Genomic DNA, 16,022 nt, shown 5'->3' with positions numbered 1-16,022 from the left:
CGCCTGCTGTGCCGCCCCGTTCCGCCCATTCCTTCCCGGGCTGCTCTGCCCGCGCCCGGCCGCAGCCCCGCTCCGGCTCCGCCAGCGCCCGCTGAGCCGCGGTGAGGTGGAGGCACCGGGCCCCCCCCGACTCCAGAGACGCCTCCAGGACGCGGTGTGGACCCGTGTTCGCGTCGCTGCCGGCCTCTCTGCACGGATTTTGATACCGGTTTTGATACTCTCCTTGCCCACGGGGCTTTTTGTAAATCCACCCCCTCGGGGCCGCACACCCCTCGTGCCCGGTGCTGGGCGCCGGCCGCCGCCCGGGGCGATGCGGGGCCGCTGCGAGCGGGGCTCGGGCGGGATGGTGGTACCCCCGGGCCGGTGCCGTGCGGTACCAGCGATGGCCCCCCGGGCGCTGTCCATTGCTTTTTGCCCCGGGGTCTGTCCCCGCTCGGCATTGTCCCTTTCCCCTCTGTGCCCCTCCGGACCGCACAGACCGGAACGGAAATAAAAGCTCTATTTTTACAGCTCCGGGGCTGCTCTGCTAGTGGGGAGGGAGGGGGCAGAATCGCGGGTGGGATGGGGCCGAGGTGCTCGGTGCTCGGTGCTCGGGCGCGTGCGGGGACGGGCAGTGGGGTTTGCGCGTTTGTGGGAGTTCTGCACACCGGGGTCTCCAACCCGTTCCGTCCCGCCCCGGAACCCCCCGCGCCCGGAGCATTCTGCTGGAGGACTCCCCGGGACTACAATTCCCATGACGCTGTGCGAGGGGCACGCAGTGACGTAGCGGAGCGCGCATCACGTGATACAGTGCGCCCCGCAGGGGGCGGAGACGCGATGAGGCGGGACAATGTTGATTGGCAGTTGCAGCTGCCCGTGACCTGCAGGGCAGGAACGGAAGTGGTGGACGGGTCCGGAAGCGGAACGGGTAAAGGCGGAAGTGAGGGCCGGGGCCTGCGAGACGCACCCGCGGCGGGGAGCGGCCCTGCGGGCGGTGAGTGGGGGGCCGAGGCTTGCCCTGCTTGAGGCTTGCGGGGCTCCGGGCCCGCTGCTGTCTGCTCGGCCCGGGGCGGGGCCCGGCTTGGGGGCTGGCTGCAGTAGCCCGTATCCCGCAGGCCCGGCTCCCGGAGAGCCCGCCCGGCTGGGGCAGGCGCTGCGCGGTGGGGACGGGGCGCGGTCTCGCGGGCGCCGGTCGGCTGTGTGCGGCTCCCGTGTCCCGGCCGCGCGCTTAGTGGAGGCCGGGAGTGGTTGGTCCCTTCTCGTGGGGACCCGGCCCTGCCGGCCGCTGGGAGCGGAGCGCTGCCCGCGGGCGGCACCGGGAGAGCCCCGGGCAGGGGGTGCTGTGCTGGGCGGGCGGGGCCGTGGGCCGGGCTGGGCACCCACCGCTCGGGCGGCCCCGAGGTTTGCGCTGAGTGTCCGCAAACTGGTGCTCCCTACATCATTTCGTTTATGGATAAGATAGGAGGGACGTGGCTGCTCTCTGCAGTGTGCTTTCAGTAAATGCTTCCTTCCCTGCCTGGTCATTCTCATGTTGTTATCCTATGGCAATGGCTGTTTGGTGTTTGATTAGGATTTGGAGAAGGTGTGGTGCTTGCAAGCACGGTGATCCAGCCTTTTGTTGTGGTCAGTCGCTGCTGAGGTGGGCATAGGAGCTCCAGAAGGCTGGAAGTCAGACGGGTCCTGGGCAGAGCATGGCCTGAATGAAGACTGGGGCTTTATTTGTTGGAAGTAGTTGCTGTAGAGCTAAGTCCCTTCTGGATTGCTGCTGATGGTAAACACCATCTCTGTATTCTCTGGGGCACATAGGGAGTGCAGCGTGGTGGCACAGAGCTGACCTCAGTGTTGACCTTTCCCTGGAAGGGATCTCAAGTGCATGGCTCCATGTTTACACACAGCAGTCTCCTGCTGCCCAGCACAGCTGCTGTGTGATCCCACAGGGCCGATTCTGCAGGTGCATGGTGAGCAGCAGGCTGTGGGTGTGAGGTCCTGTGATGGCAGCTGCAGTTGTTCCTGGTAGTACTCAAGGTGCTACTGAATGTGGGGGAGTTCTGATTCCTGAGAGCTGTGTGGTTAATGGCAGCCCCTTGCCGTGAGCCACCCTGCCAGGGAGTTATGGCCCTTTACTTGTTGCTGTTGTGTGTGGCTTCTGGATCTCTGACCTTGATGGTTTCCAAATGTGTAAGGAAATCAGAGGGAAGAGTACACCGAGATGCTATTTTAAGTCTTATGTGGAGCAAGTCGCATCTACTATTCTTAGTTTTTCGTCTGGTGGCTTTCCAAATGCTCAAGCGGCCCGGCTTATAGCATAACACTTCATGTAGTGTAAAGCTGAACTGGAGTCCTGACTCACTCTGAAGGCAGGACCCTGAAGCTTTCTTGAGACCATAAAAAGAAAGATAATTCTCACTCATGTTGGCTTGACATGCCATGCTGTTTGAGTGAACTTCCTTGGAATATCCTATTGATGCTCATTCCTGCCTTTGCTCTTAAGGTTTTTTGCTCAGTGGGCTAATAAGGTGGAAGTTGTGACTGAAAAGGGTGAGGAATTCATAACAGTGTTTGTAGACTGGCCTTAATGCCCTCTTGGAGTGAGGACAGCAGGTAAAGCTAGAGTCTGCACAGACATGTAAGGTTAAGGAAAGCCATGCTTGGCTTTGGTAACTGTGTCTCAACAGGATGCCCTAACAGTCAAGTTCTTCCATAGCAAGTCTACCTCTAGAGGCAGTTTTTCCCCCTGAGATACCATAGGCTAATTCAAACTACATTCATTTTAAGATAAGGGACCTGCGCTGCCTGGCACTAAAGCTGTTTAAGTAGGGCTTTAATACCCCATCAGGTGAGGGAGCAAGATAAGATGGAAGTCCTGAGGAAGGGTTTCAGTTAGAGAGCAGTATGGGGGGGCAGCTAGCTCAATAGGTGGATGTGTATGTAGTGAAATCAAACACTTACCTGCTTTTACTATGAACAGAGTTGGATTTGGGTCACTTTACTGTAACAGTGAAGCCAGTAATGGATTGGGCATTGTCTGACACAAAGCTGAGGAACAGCCTCGTACTATGTGCTTGGCCAAACCTCGAGGTGTGGAGGAGCGGTAATGAGAAGAGAAATTGTTGTCATCGCAGCAAAGCTCTGCATGTGAAGGAGGGGTCAACTCTGGCATTGCTCTGGGCCCTGCACGTCATCAGCTCAGTCCTGCCATAAAGTGCTGCATGGTCACCTACTAGATGGTCACGGATCTCCTTAGGAAGGGAGGGGGAGGAGTACCAAGTCCTTCCAGACACAGGAAATGAAATGGGAACACTTCTAATGAAGTGGGTGTAGCCTGAAGTATTTTGGTCAGCATGCTTAGAAAGGGGTAGAATGTAGGAATGGCAGAGTCAGCTCTTTTCTTCCCCTGGGATATGAAGTTTGAGGTCCTCTTATGCAAGTTCTCTGAAATTGTCAGTAACTATGAAACGTTCCATCTGCTAGCCAGAAACAGCAAATCTTCCTGGAAGTGACATTATGGGAAATAATAGTGCTCTGTCTAAATTCTAAAGCGAATGCTAACTTCCCCTGAAGCACGGGAATGAACTGTTGCAGTAGTCCTACATAAACAGATAAGAAAACACCAGTTTTCATGTTTGCTTTGATATGGTAGCGCTCCAAAAAAGGAGCCACTGGAGGCAAGAGATCTTTGTGCAGTCTGGGAAAGATATTATGAAGGTCACTGGCTCTTTTGTGGTGGAGATGGCTGTTTTCTACCCTGCGTTGTTAACAATCTTGCTTTTTTCAACAAGTAGCAGGTGCTATCGAAAGGCATGTGTTGCTGGACTTCTGGTTAAAGTGAAGCTGAGCTTTTTGAGAGCATGCTACACAGTGCAGCATAAAGAACGGGAGGATTACAAACTTAGTTCAATTTTGAGTTGGTCCACACAGTAATCTTGAGTATCTTTAACCTGGCAGTGCTTCAGCTCCTGGAAATAGGACTATGTTCTTGCAGTGCCAAGAATACCTGAAAGCAGGCAGGACCTCCAAGAGGGGGTCAACATGAGAACTGGGGGGTTTTGGTACCCGGGATGTGGGGACTTTGTTCCATACAGCTAGTGAGAAGCTTATATAAAATGAAGGTGATGCAAAACTCATCTACAGAAGTTGTATGCTGCAATTTATGCCTTGCTAACACTTGCTCGGAAGCTGCCGCCTCTCATCCTGCTGCTTTTAAAGCAGTCCTTACAAGTGTGCTGTTTCCATGGCTTGACTGAAGCTGTACTGGAAGTTTGGGTCTCCATCATGCTGATCTGGAATGTGCTCACTTGCTGTGGTGTCAGCAGAAGGGGATATGGTGGCCCTGGTCACCTGTAGGTTCAAATGCTCTCCCTTGTGCTTTCCTGAAGCACGAGGAAGGGCAGGAGCCCAGTACCTCAGCCTGCCCTAATTGCATGTTTCTCTTCAGCCCATGGTGATCTAATAGGGCACTAGCTGCAGTTTTGAAAGCAATTAGTCATGCTATTCTGCCGAATTAAAACTCCCACTGGATTAGACGTGGAGTTTCTTTGTAGTGCTGGTGTAGCCAATATGGTAATAACTCTTGTTGCTGATGCTTGTTCAACTGTCTGAGCATTAAAGCCTGTACATCCAAAGGTAGTATCCAAGTGTAACACCTTTGCATCTCATTAGGTGCTTTCAGGAACTTTTGGTAAAGGATAATTGCTTGAGCCTCGGAACCCCTTTGGAGGGGGTGAGAGAGCCCAGCGGAAGGCTTGAGGGAGTGCAGCTGTGGACACGAGCACCCCAAGGCTCTGTACTTGTGCTTGAGAAGCAACTTCCTGACAAAGCTGCTTGGGAGGAGAAGGAGTAAGAGTTAATCTTTGCTGTTGCTTTAGCTCAGTGGAACAGCTTCAGTGCCCAACTGGGAATACTAAAGATGTTTGAGGTGGCTTTCTTAAATGAATTTGAAATCACAACTTGAGTTTGCTCGCACTTTGCCCCTGCAGGATATCTTGTGTGTTCCGCTCAGGAAATGAATGAAGTGCATGTGGCTTAGGATTGCCTGAAGCTTGCAAAAATTGGAGTGGGATACTAGAGATGTTGCTTGGGTGCCAGAGCTGAGAGAAATAGTTTCTGTTGTGCATATAGGCTGAGTCACTTGGATGAAGAAGGAGGACAGCTTTCAATAGAAAATCCTGTTAACAAAAAAGGAAACAAAAGGCCAGAGAAGCAGTTTTAAAGCTGACTGCTTCAGTGTTAGAAGCTGGCTTTGCAGCTCCCTTTGACTGCAGAGCTGCACCTCTGGATGGTCACACCAGCTGCAGTCCTTGCCTCATCTTCCAGAGAGCTGTGTTGGGTGCTTGGTTGTTCTGGCCTCCTTTCCTGACAGGCTCAGAGCAGCTTGCCTAATTCAAGCACTGTCATCTGGCACATGAGGTTTAATCTCAACCTTAGCAGAAGTTTTCCACGTGGAGCAGTGTTCTGCCCAGGTCAGTCCTCAGCTGGACTGCTGTGCTCAGCCTGAGCAGCGCTTCTGTGGGCCTCATGCACGCTGCCATGAGAAGCAGCAGAAACTTTACCACCTTCTAAACCCTTCTGGAGGGTTTGTTTTGCCCAGAAAGTGTTGTTAATTGAGTTGAGAGCTCAGTCATCTCTATAAAAGGGCAGCTGTCAACTACGGTGGGCAGGATTCAGCTGACATCGTGGAGCAATGGGAAGGGCTCTGCTGCTGTCTTGGCTCTGGGTCTTCCAGCTGTACCTGTGTGTGAAACTGCTGCTAGCCCAGCTGCACAGCATCTGCAGTGGATGGAGCAGTAACTGTGGGCTGATGGCCTTGAAATACCAGATGCTGGAGTTGTTTTTGAAAAGCTGCTTTGAAAAACAGCAGGCTGCCATGGTTCTGCAGGTATCAGGAGGCAGATGCGTGTATTAAAAGCATATAAAAGAACTGGTATTAGGTTTACGGCATTTTCTCAGGACTGTAGGCAGCAACAGAAATGTTAACTTTTCCCTGCTGGAAGTCCTGCTTGCCTCTAAATTAAGATGAATGTGCTCAAGTCTTTGGGCAAGAGATTCTACGGAGACGTTGTGACTTATGATAGTGGGACAACCATAGGAGCACATGACAAAGGCTGGTATGGATCTGTAAATCTGTGTTCTAAGGCTGTAGCGTAGCTCCTGACAACTGCAATGACTTGTTCCCTAACATAGAGCTGCTGCTCCAGATCACGGCTGCACTGACCCAGAGGCCATGGTTTGTGGAGGGAAGGACATGCTGTCTGTTGGAAGCTGAGGTATTAGAACGGATCCAACTTGGTGGGGCTGGTCCTACTTCTGTGCAGTGCTGCTCCTAAGGCAGCCAGGTTTTTGAAGGCTCGCCCTGCTGTGGGGCTGGGTGCTGCAGCTGCGGGTGGGAGCGAGGCAGCGCAGGCTTCCTGCTGGCATGGCCAGCTGCCACTCGGTGGTAGGTGAAGCAAAACTGCTCGGTACCTTCAGGGCTGTCTTTGCCAAGGAATTCATGTAATGCTGTCAGCTATTTAACAAGATAAATATTTCACTGGGGCTTTTGTCTTGAGTATTTTGATTGTAAGCCAACAAATCTGCAGTGAAATTGTTTGTAACGTAGCAGAGAGCAGAAGCAGTCCTCTGGTAACTTGATTCTTCTGTGAGTTGGACACAGACCTGCTTGCTCAATTCTGTCTGAATTTATGGTAAAGTGGACTGAAGGGTCTGAAATATAGGTCACACAAAGACTTGAGGATGTCAGCAGGCTCATTTCCTTGCTCTGGGAATCACCCCTATCGTGTTTCAGGAGGTCATAACTCAATTGAGGCATGATTCACGTGGCTTTTAACGTGCAGAATGTTAGTCTGAAATGGTGACAGAGCTTACCAGTCTGCTGATAGACCGCCCTGGTAAATGAATACAAGGTTAAACAAGCAAAAGCTGCTGCTTCGCAGTCTTGAGTTAGAGGAGGAACCGCAACAGGCAGAAACTTTTTCAGGTTGGTACAGACTTGAGGCTTCCAATGTGCCCCTTGAACCTCGGTGATAACCGAGCAGCTCCTGGCCAGAGCTGCAACGTGCTGCTCCCTCACTGCCCAGCAAAACCAGCTGCAGATGTGAGCTTCCTATCGAGCCTTCTCATCCTGTCAAAACAGCATTTGTCCTTCCTTGGACAGTGAGGCAGGGTTCTGGTTGCACGCTCCAGTCAACGGCTGCTTCACAACTTGGGCTTCTTGAGCATCTCACTGCACAGGGCTTGCTCCTCAAGGCTTCTTTCCCACCTACCAGCTTCAGTGCGTGGTGCTGCTGTAGCAGGAGGTTTCTGACTGACTTGCCTCCTGATCAAGATGATTTCATGCTGAATGTCTCCATAGATCACCATATTCTCTGGAGCTTTTGCTCTGAAGCATGGTTCACAGGACGCAGTTCCAGGACTCCTGTTCATCCGAGTGCTGTTTGCTGGGTAAATGTTGGATTCACTCTTCACTCAGAGGTGTTTCCTTGGGGCACGCTCAGAACGTGTCACGGGGGAAATTATCTGTCATGATCTTTTTCTTGCTGATTGTCTTTGACAAGAAACTTGGGCTATGAGAGTGGAAGAGAAAGTGGTGATACAGAGCAGATGCAATCAGTTGTAGCATTTTGTCATTGACAGGAAGTGGGAGTCGTGTTGAATACAGGAAATCTGTGAAACTGCGCTTGGAACGTTATCTGCTTGCAGCTGAGAACAGGAATACAGTTCATTGTGGTTGATGGCTTGGGAGGCACTGAGCCTCCACTTGAGGTTATCTGTGGATGTAGAACAGCTTGTCTTGCTCTTTGTGCAGTGCTTCTGCGCAGCTCTGGAGCCTTGATGCTGCCATGTGTAGGTGTTGCCCCGCTTTCAGATAAGTCTGTCTGGACTTCTGCTCGGTGATAACTACCTGCAGTGGGGCGGCTGCATTCAGGCTGGGTGCACAGCCCGTGCCCGGGGGCCAGCTGCTCACAGCTCCTCTGGGCTGCTGCAGGAGCTCGGAGGTGGCCTTGAGGACTGCTCGAAGGCGCAGTGTTTAATAGCTTTGTATGAGGGCCTTTAAAGTTCTGAATATAACAACTTTCTCTTGTGATCTGGAGGAGTGAGTCAGTGCTGCTTTCCGTAGTGGCACATACAGGGTTTGCAAGCATCTCTATTTCGTTGGCAGTCTGGTAGTCTAGCTACTTGGTGAACTCGGGAGAGGAGGAAGGAGTTAAAGGCCAACTTCAGTTACCTCCATGAACTGAGTAATGTTTTAATGGACAAAGCTCTAATAACCTGACTGGCATGCTGGCTGTTTTCTGCTTGCCTTGCCCTAGTAAGGTGCGTAACGTGGCACACAGTGGAAGTGCTGGAGGGCCAAGTGGGAAGGGAGCTCCCATTACCACATCCCTGCTCTGAGGAGGCTCAGACAACTTCAGAGGCTGTGGGAGCTGCTGATTGACAGAAGCTGCCTGATGTGCTGTGTGCATGCAGCCAATAACCTTCCACGGTGGGAAGGAGCCAGCAGCTGCCTGTGCTGATGGTGGCTGCAGGTCAAAACCACCTCTGGAACTGGTAGGGCTGCTCCAGGAGTGTGTCACTGACTCTGACCTCCTCTTCCAGTTGCAACCTGCCTCCAGGTGGATCCGGTGAAGAATCTGCAGCATCCTTAACTCTTGGCACTCCTGCACTTAGGCCACAATGGCAGGTCGAGGTGGAGCTGCTCGACCGAATGGACCAGCTGCTGGAAACAAAATCTGTCAGTTCAAACTCGTCCTCTTGGGAGAGTCGGCGGTGGGGAAATCCAGCCTTGTTCTGCGCTTCGTGAAGGGGCAGTTCCACGAGTACCAGGAGAGCACGATTGGAGGTGAGTGCCAACTCCAGATGCTGATGGTTAAAAGATGCTGGCCCTGCTAATGCAGCCTGGGGGCAGCAGGAGTATTAATGGCTATTTCAGTCTGGTCTGGGGTTTTTGCTATAAATAGTCAAGCAGCTAATGCTTTAACTCTTGGTCTGCAATTTGTTAGTGTGAAGATCAGTGCACTAGAGAACAGTGCTATGGCAACCATGAGTGCTCTGCCTCTGAGGCATCTTCCAGTATTTGAATTCCTACTTCTAATTAGAACGGAGGCATTCAGCTTAGTTTATAGCCCTTAATTATGTTTTCTGACCAGGACCTCGGATATCAGGCTTGCTTCTAGCCTGATAAAGTAAACTACTTCCACAACTCCTTCAAGCCTTGTAGTTCTTTAGCTTAAAATAGTCAGTGTGGTGTCACCAATCAAAGGTCACTCAGCACCCAGCTTTCTGGGTGGTAATGAGAAGAGGGTTCATCTGCCCCTGTAGTGACCCATCCAGGGAGCAGCACAGTTTCTGGGCAGGCTAATCCTGGGGATGCTGCAGCTGTACTGTGTGCTCTGGGTGGTGGCCTGGGAAAGGTAGCAGCACTGAATGTCAAGTGGCCGACTGCTTGCTGGGTGCTTGGAGCCTCCTTTCTGTCGGCAGTTTGGTGGCTCTCTGGTTCCTGCATATAAGTAGCTTGTAACACAGCAGAGCTGTGACTTCCACAGCAGGTGGCAGTGTGCTGGCCTCTCTGGGGCTTCTGCCAGCTCTTGTGCAAAAGCAGAACTGCTCTGAGCTGCTGGCTCTTGCTGTAGGGGCTCTCCAGCTGGAGATAAGGCAAACACTCCTTCTCTTTCAGCTGCCTTCCTAACGCAGACAGTCTGTCTGGATGACACAACGGTGAAGTTTGAAATATGGGACACGGCGGGACAGGAGCGGTATCACAGCCTGGCACCCATGTATTACCGAGGCGCCCAGGCAGCCATTGTTGTCTACGACATCACTAACACAGTGAGTACTGCACCAGGGCCCTAAGTGTGTTTTGGGAAGGAGGCATCTACGCTTGTATCTGGTGCTTCTCAGTGCCCTGGGGAAGTTTGGGGCTTGGGGCTCCTGCAGATGCCTGCCTGCAGGTACTGAGTTTCCTAAACTCACAGCCTCTTCCTTGTTTCTGACCAAGGCTGTCTAAGCTGATAAAGAATCCTGCTACAAAGTGCTGTAAGGGCAGAAACTTCTTACAGGAAAGACTTGTTCTAATCATATCTTCATTGTGCTTTAATAAGAGGTTGCCTTTCCTGACTGCCTCCTGTTTACTTCCAGGACACATTTGTACGAGCCAAGAACTGGGTGAAAGAGTTGCAGAGGCAGGCTAGCCCCAATATTGTAATTGCACTAGCAGGAAACAAGGCAGACCTTGCTACCAAGAGAGCTGTGGACTTCCAGGTAAGTGGGAATCTGGTTCAGCTGCCACCTGAGCAGTCAGGAAAGCAGCTCTTTGGTCAGCTCTAGGAGGTGTCTGTGTCAAAAATCCTTCGAGAAGAAAGTGTGGAAGTGTAGATTCATGCTATTGAGGAACCCAGGATGCCCCACGAAGCCTGCCTCCCTGGTGTATGTTTGTAACAATACTTGTAGCTCTTGTTGGTAACAGTTATGAATTAAGTTATGAAGGCCCATAGAGAGCAAGCTTGTATTATCAGTCTCTGCGGCTGTCTTACTTACCAGGGGCTGTCTTCAGCAATGTATGAAATGGCATTTTTTAGATAAGAGACCTGATGCTTGTTTTCTAGTCTTCACAGCTCTTACCTCAAGTTGTCTGAGGCAGACTTCTTAGTAGAAGTTCTTATCTCAAAGACCTCTGCACAGGACTGCTTGCAGCGCATTGCAAGGTGTATTAAACTCCCAGCCAACCAAAGTACAAGGTGTTAAGTTGCTTGAGACATAGTGTCCACATGTAGCTCACAAACAACCTGTGCTGCTGTACCCTGGTTCTGCTGCTGGCACCTCAGCCATGTGGTCCTGTCAGTGGTGCGTGTCTCCCAGCTGCCCTGGCCAGGCAGGGCTTGGGCTGGGGTGGAAATGCCCAGCTTAGGCTGGGCAGAGGCTGTCTCCAGTGTTTGGTTTGCCAGCAAGTGGAGTATGTGAAGCCTGCGTGGGCCTCCTCCTGGCAGGATGCCTTTATCACTCTAATGTGATTGTTTCTAGGATGCACAAATATATGCAGATGACAACAGCTTGCTGTTCATGGAGACATCGGCAAAAACAGCAATGAATGTGAATGAAATCTTCATGGCAATAGGTAAGAGTGTGTGTGAAATGGCTGTCTGGAATAGCTCTGAGCACCAGCGGTACAGCCCACTGAAAACCAGAGGAACTGTGTCAGCCAGGCTCTGGAGGCTCTTACTGGAGTATGTGCGTGACCAGGTTGCTAGATGGTGTATATTGTCACCCAGGTCATGCAAACCTTGTTCGTTCTCCCCCTTTATCTGAAGTGAATAAGGGTGGAGCAGAATTGATGACAGCTAAAAGTAGGTTTAATGAGCTTGTGCTGCCAGCAGTGTCCAGTCCTGAACTCCTTAAGAGGCGGAGGCTTAGGCTGGAGCAGAGCTGAGCTCAACTTGTGGTCTGCAGTGGGGAGGCTCCTCTGTAGAGGCCTAATATGTTGCTTGCTTCCTAGCCAAGAAACTGCCAAAAAATGAACCCCAGAATGCTCCAGGTGGTCCGGGCAGGAATCGGGTGGTCGACCTTCAGGAGAGCAGTCAGCCTAGCAGGAGCCAGTGCTGCAGCAATTGAGCAGCTGATCTCGCCCGACGGAGCCTTCCAAGGACGTGACTGGAATCCACGCTAACAATCGCACTTACCGTAGAGCAGCTGCTGCCAGTGGCTGCTGTGATTTCTCCATCCCTTTCTGATCATAGGCTGGAGGGAGTTCTTCCACCTGCACCTTTCTGTACAAATACTAATTCAATTCTAAGTCTTAAGTCACTTTTTTAATATATGAACTTCTGCTCTTCCCTCTTCCTGGTGGTGGTGGATGCATGACCTGGTGTCTGCCCAGCCAGCTCATCCCTTCCCACGGGTGAGGGCCAGCAGCACCCAGGTCCCACAGTACTGTAGTTCACTATTGGAAACAAAGGGATATTGAGGCTAGACAACCTTGTTTAAAATTACCCACGTGTAAAAGCTAAGGTGAATACCAGTACGATATGCCTAGAACAACCACTAAACTGTAGCATTATAGTGACAAACTCTGGCTCTTCAGCCACTTATTGACCAAATCAATTATGAGTATTTTGGGGTGGGGCAGAGGGAAGAAAAACTGATTTCTTCTGTATTTTGTATTGTATGTTTCTTCATGTAACCAATCAGTATCTTGTCAATATAGTACATACAACTAGCTGCCTATTGTCTTTATTTGTGTTGGACTCTAGCATGCCAACTTCTTTTCTATCTCTGGTTCTGTCGTAATGCACTAATCCTGTTGCAACTTTTGCAAAAAAGAAAAAGAAAAAAAAAGAGAAATCTTGTATAGAAAATTGTCTTTTTTTGATGGTTGTGATGCCACTAATGTTAACCCTACTCTGGTGTGAATACACATGGTTTACTGATGTACAGAAGTGGGGCAGGGGAAACCTCGGATAACCTGTCAGTGAAAACTATGTATTGCAAAAGCCTGTAATTCCACACAGTGTGAAGGGAGGTATTAAAATGGCTTCTCTCGCCAGACTCTAACTGATGTTGGCTGCTGCCTAGTGCCTAATGCAGTGTCTTATGCATACTGGTATTTAAGAGGAACTGTCAAGCTAGTCTTCATCACAAACTTCAGTTTTGTGTGATTAAAAGAAAATTTTTATAAACCTATCACGACCAGCAATGTTCATGTTTCTTAACCAACTCAAGCAGAAGGGGAGTGGACCAGAACGTAACAGACGTGCTGAGGCCAGCTCTGGCAGGGCACACCTCTAGGGAACGTGGGCCCATCCTTCCCCTGGCAGGGGGAAGCGTGTGCTGTTTTCTCCTCAAGTCTGGGCTGTGCTTCCTCAGCAGCTGGCTCGTGAGGGAGGAATTCCTGCATGGAGTTGCAGAGAGCTCCTGTCCGTTGCTGTGAGGAGCTAGAGGTGGTTTGCTATGCTCATCCCAGCGAGTATGCAGCAGCATACTCAAGGTATTGGCAGTGGGAACTGTTCATCACCACCACTTCTAGGCTAACTAGCTATAGCAAAAGCTGGGAAGAGCTGGGAGGGGCAGTATGCATAGGAATTGGGAGTTTACACGACAGCTGGACAAGCTCGGGGAAAATGTGCTCAAATAGTAGTGAACAAATGCCTCTGTCCCTGGAGGCCATTGGCATCAAAAGATGCTAGTGTTGTGTTGTTGCTGCATGGCTGTTCATCTGAGCCCTCAGGACCCTCATGAGATGTCAAAGGTCCCATCGCTTCCGGATGGAAGGTTGTTTGCTGCTGCTGGATTCCCCAGCAGCAAAAGAAGGACCTGTTGGACAATGGTTACCCGCTCCCAGCTGAGCAGCGTTGCGAACACAGAGCAAGGTGCTGTTGCCATCTGCTGGCTTCTTGTACAAGCGCTCCTGGTTGACAGGACTTTGTTTCTGGCTCCTTCCACGCCTCTGGGTCTTCATCTCCCTGGAGGCCATGATGCTCTCAGGGTGTCCTGCTGCTGCCACAGCCTGTGCTCTTCAGCTGTGAGGGCCTCAGGTTTGGAGCTGTGCTCTGCGGAGCCTCCATGCTGCTGGCACTGCGCAGCTGTGAGGAGGAGCTGCCTGAGCTCAGAGCTGCTTTGGCACAAAGAGGTGTTGTGCCTGCATACCTGCAGACCTGCCCAGACCTGGCCCCAAGTGCTGGAGTTGGGACAGTGCTGGAGCCTGGTTCCACCCTGCCTGCTGCTGCTATCCCAGAGGGATCTCCCACAGCCCCTTTCTAAGTTGCCTGGGGAGGAAAGTGGCTGTGATGGGACAACCTGCACCTAACACATCTTCCTTCGTGGCTGTCTTCCTATTCAGAGGCACTGGTCTGGGCATGAGGGCTATGGAGATGGTGCAGGCAGCAGCATGGGCAGGAGGTGCTGCAGTGTAGGAGAACAGGGCTGCTCCCCCTGCTCTGAGCAGCACAGTGGCTCTGCTGTCAGCCCTGTAGCACCAAGAGCGGAGAGGATTTTACCCTCTCCATGCACCCATCAAGAGCTGAGGCCAAAGCTCAGCCTCCCCATCAACCGTTCCCCAAAAAAGAAGCACAAGCAGGTTCTATGCAAAAGTTTTTTTTTATTATTATTATCGGATACAAAAGCAAGAACGTTCCAGTATAGTGAAAAACATGATAGATGGAGCGTGTCTGGGCTAGAGCTCAAGACTCGCCGCCGTCTCTGCTGGTCCCGACGCAGACCGTGGTTCCATCCCATCACGCATTGGCTTTGCTGGCAGCTCCATCCTTGGCTGCCCCGGGCTGTGGAGCAGCGGGGCTCACCTGGATGGGCACGTTCCTCTCAGCGGCAGATGGCAGGGCCAGCTGGGGGGCCTCGATGCGGAGCTGCCCCTCTGGGGATAGGGAGCAGGTCAGCGCCTCGGCGTCCACCTCCTCGGGCACGTCCCACTCGCGCTTCAGCACCTCGTACTTGTAGGAGAAGGAGCCCTTCTCGTCCGTGCTCTGCGTCTCCTTCTGCCCCACCAGCACCACCTTCCTGCCCACCACCTTCACCGACAGCTGCTCGGGGGCAAAGCTCTTCACATCCTGGCAGACGGAGAAGCCTTCCCCAGAGCCCTGGGTCAGGGCCGCGCTGCTGCTGGGTGCCTGCTCCGCGGTGATGGGTCCGTGGCTGCTCAGGAGCTGCTCGAAGCTGCTCATGAACTGCCGAGCCTTCTCCATCTCCTGCTGCAGCTCGCTGAAGATGGTCTCTGCGTGCGGCCAGAGGGTCCTCACCGTGCCCAGCCGGGTGGCCAGGGAGCTGGAGGCGAATGGAGCGAGGTGCATCCGGCAAAGCATCGTTGTCCTTTGCTGCTGCTGCTGCTGCTGCTGCTGCTGCTGCTGCTGCTGCTGCTGCTGCTGCTGCTGCTGCTGCTGCTGCTCTCAGCTGTTTGCTCTCCGCTGTTTCCTCTCCAGGAGTTGGGAGCGCTGTGCTCCGGCTCCAGCGCCCGCGGCTTTTATTCCCCCTCCCGGGAGGCGTGGCCCCGGCCCGGGGATGGCGTCACCCTCGGGAGAAGAGTGCGGCTCTTTCTGGCCCGTTCCAGCTCGTTCTCTTTACTCATCGCTGAGGTGAGGCGCCTCTTACCTCACGGCCCGCATACCTTCGCTCTTACTGTTGCAGCTCTGCTCTCCTGGATTATAATTAGCAGCATCACCTCAGCGCCCGAGCGGGATGCCCGAGCCGCCCCTGCCAATAATCCGTGGCCTTTCTGCTTCCCGGCAGGGAGCGGGGCCGAACTCCCCTCCCCGCTGCCACCCCCTCCCCGCGGCCCATTCCCCCCCGTCTGCTGCTCCCCGCCCCGCTCACAGGACCCCCCTGCAGCTCTGTGTCCCACAACTGGGCGCTGCCGGGACCCACGGGACGCACCGAAGCAAACCCGTGACCCCCCCGCGCAGGGCGCACGGGCGCCGTGTTCAGAGCTGAACGGGGCCCGGAACACGGGGCGGGCCTGGAAAGTGCGAGAGGCGCCCGGCAGCGGTGACAGCACGGGGACGGGACTGTCCCTGCGCAGCGTGACCCGTGCTGCAGCGCGGGGCTGCGGGAGCGCTTTGTTTGCCCCCCTGGCTGGCGGTGCCGCGTGCTGCATCACGGTGGCTGTGCAGAAACCCGAGCCCCGGCGCTGACTGCAGTTCCCTATTTGCGGCGGGTGACTCGTCCCCAGAAGCAGGCGCTGCTATTTTGGCCGGGGGATAATCAGCCGTGCAAAAATAGGCGATGGCTCCAGGAGGGTGCGTGGGGACAGAGCGTTCTGGAAGGGGCACACCCCCGGGAAGAGGAGGATAAAACCCCGCGTCCCAGCGGCAGCCCAGCATCGCTTCGGCCCCACGCACACGCACAGCCTCAGCCGCAGCACCGCGGAGATGCTTTGCCGCCTGCACTTCATGCCGCCCACCTCGGGGTCCCTGTTCCCGTGGCTGGGACCCGTCCGCACCCTGTGGCCGCACCCAGGCACCCTCTTTGCCGAACTGGAGAGAGAGATACGGATGGAGATGGAGAGGGCTCGGCAGTTCATGAGCAGCTTCGAGCAGCTCCTGAGCAGC

General features: G+C 53.3%; 3 protein-coding genes across 4 annotated transcripts in view; 2 read left to right on the top strand and 1 right to left on the bottom strand.

Moving 5' to 3' along the window:
• The window catches only part of LOC110388418 (potassium voltage-gated channel subfamily H member 4-like), a 2,698-nt gene extending 1,487 nt beyond the window's left edge, over positions 1 to 1,211 (top strand). The window contains exons 6-7 of the mRNA XM_021377645.1: positions 867 to 973; positions 1,095 to 1,211. Coding sequence (XP_021233320.1) covers positions 867 to 973; positions 1,095 to 1,211 — 224 coding nt within the window. The remainder of the gene's footprint in view (positions 1 to 866; positions 974 to 1,094) is intronic.
• On the top strand, positions 845 to 12,648 carry RAB5C (RAB5C, member RAS oncogene family). The gene is made up of 6 exons (XM_021377934.1): positions 845 to 973; positions 8,572 to 8,815; positions 9,650 to 9,801; positions 10,111 to 10,233; positions 10,993 to 11,086; positions 11,465 to 12,648. The coding sequence occupies exons 2-6, from the start codon at positions 8,650 to 8,652 to the stop codon at positions 11,578 to 11,580; spliced, it is 651 nt and encodes a 216-aa protein (XP_021233609.1). The 5' UTR covers positions 845 to 973; positions 8,572 to 8,649; the 3' UTR covers positions 11,581 to 12,648.
• On the bottom strand, positions 14,043 to 14,952 carry HSPB9 (heat shock protein family B (small) member 9). 2 transcript variants are annotated; one of them, XM_021378075.1, is made up of 2 exons: positions 14,828 to 14,952; positions 14,043 to 14,790 (listed from the first exon to the last, which is right to left on the bottom strand). In XM_021378075.1, exon 2 carries the CDS (start codon positions 14,778 to 14,780, stop codon positions 14,199 to 14,201), a length of 582 nt encoding a protein of 193 aa, XP_021233750.1. In that variant the 5' UTR covers positions 14,781 to 14,790; positions 14,828 to 14,952; the 3' UTR covers positions 14,043 to 14,198. The 2 variants fall into 2 exon arrangements, with proteins under 2 accessions (XP_021233750.1, XP_021233749.1); XM_021378074.1 differs by having other exon boundaries at positions 14,043 to 14,860.

Source organism: Numida meleagris, chromosome 26 (genome assembly GCF_002078875.1).
Source record: "Numida meleagris isolate 19003 breed g44 Domestic line chromosome 26, NumMel1.0, whole genome shotgun sequence".
Taxonomy (NCBI): Eukaryota; Metazoa; Chordata; class Aves; order Galliformes; family Numididae; genus Numida; species Numida meleagris.
Note: the sequence above shows the minus strand (reverse complement) of the source record. Positions and strands in the feature narration are given on the sequence as shown.

Coding starts and splice junctions, on each gene's coding strand:
- RAB5C (XM_021377934.1), top strand. CDS start 8,650: ATGGCAGGTCGAGGTGGAGCTGCTCGACCGAATGGACCAGCTGCTGGA. Junction 10,234..10,992: donor AGAGAGCTGTGGACTTCCAG/GTAAGTGGGAAT, acceptor GATTGTTTCTAG/GATGCACAAATATATGCAGA. Junction 11,087..11,464: donor TGAAATCTTCATGGCAATAG/GTAAGAGTGTGT, acceptor CTTGCTTCCTAG/CCAAGAAACTGCCAAAAAAT.
- HSPB9 (XM_021378075.1), bottom strand. CDS start 14,780: ATGCTTTGCCGGATGCACCTCGCTCCATTCGCCTCCAGCTCCCTGGCC.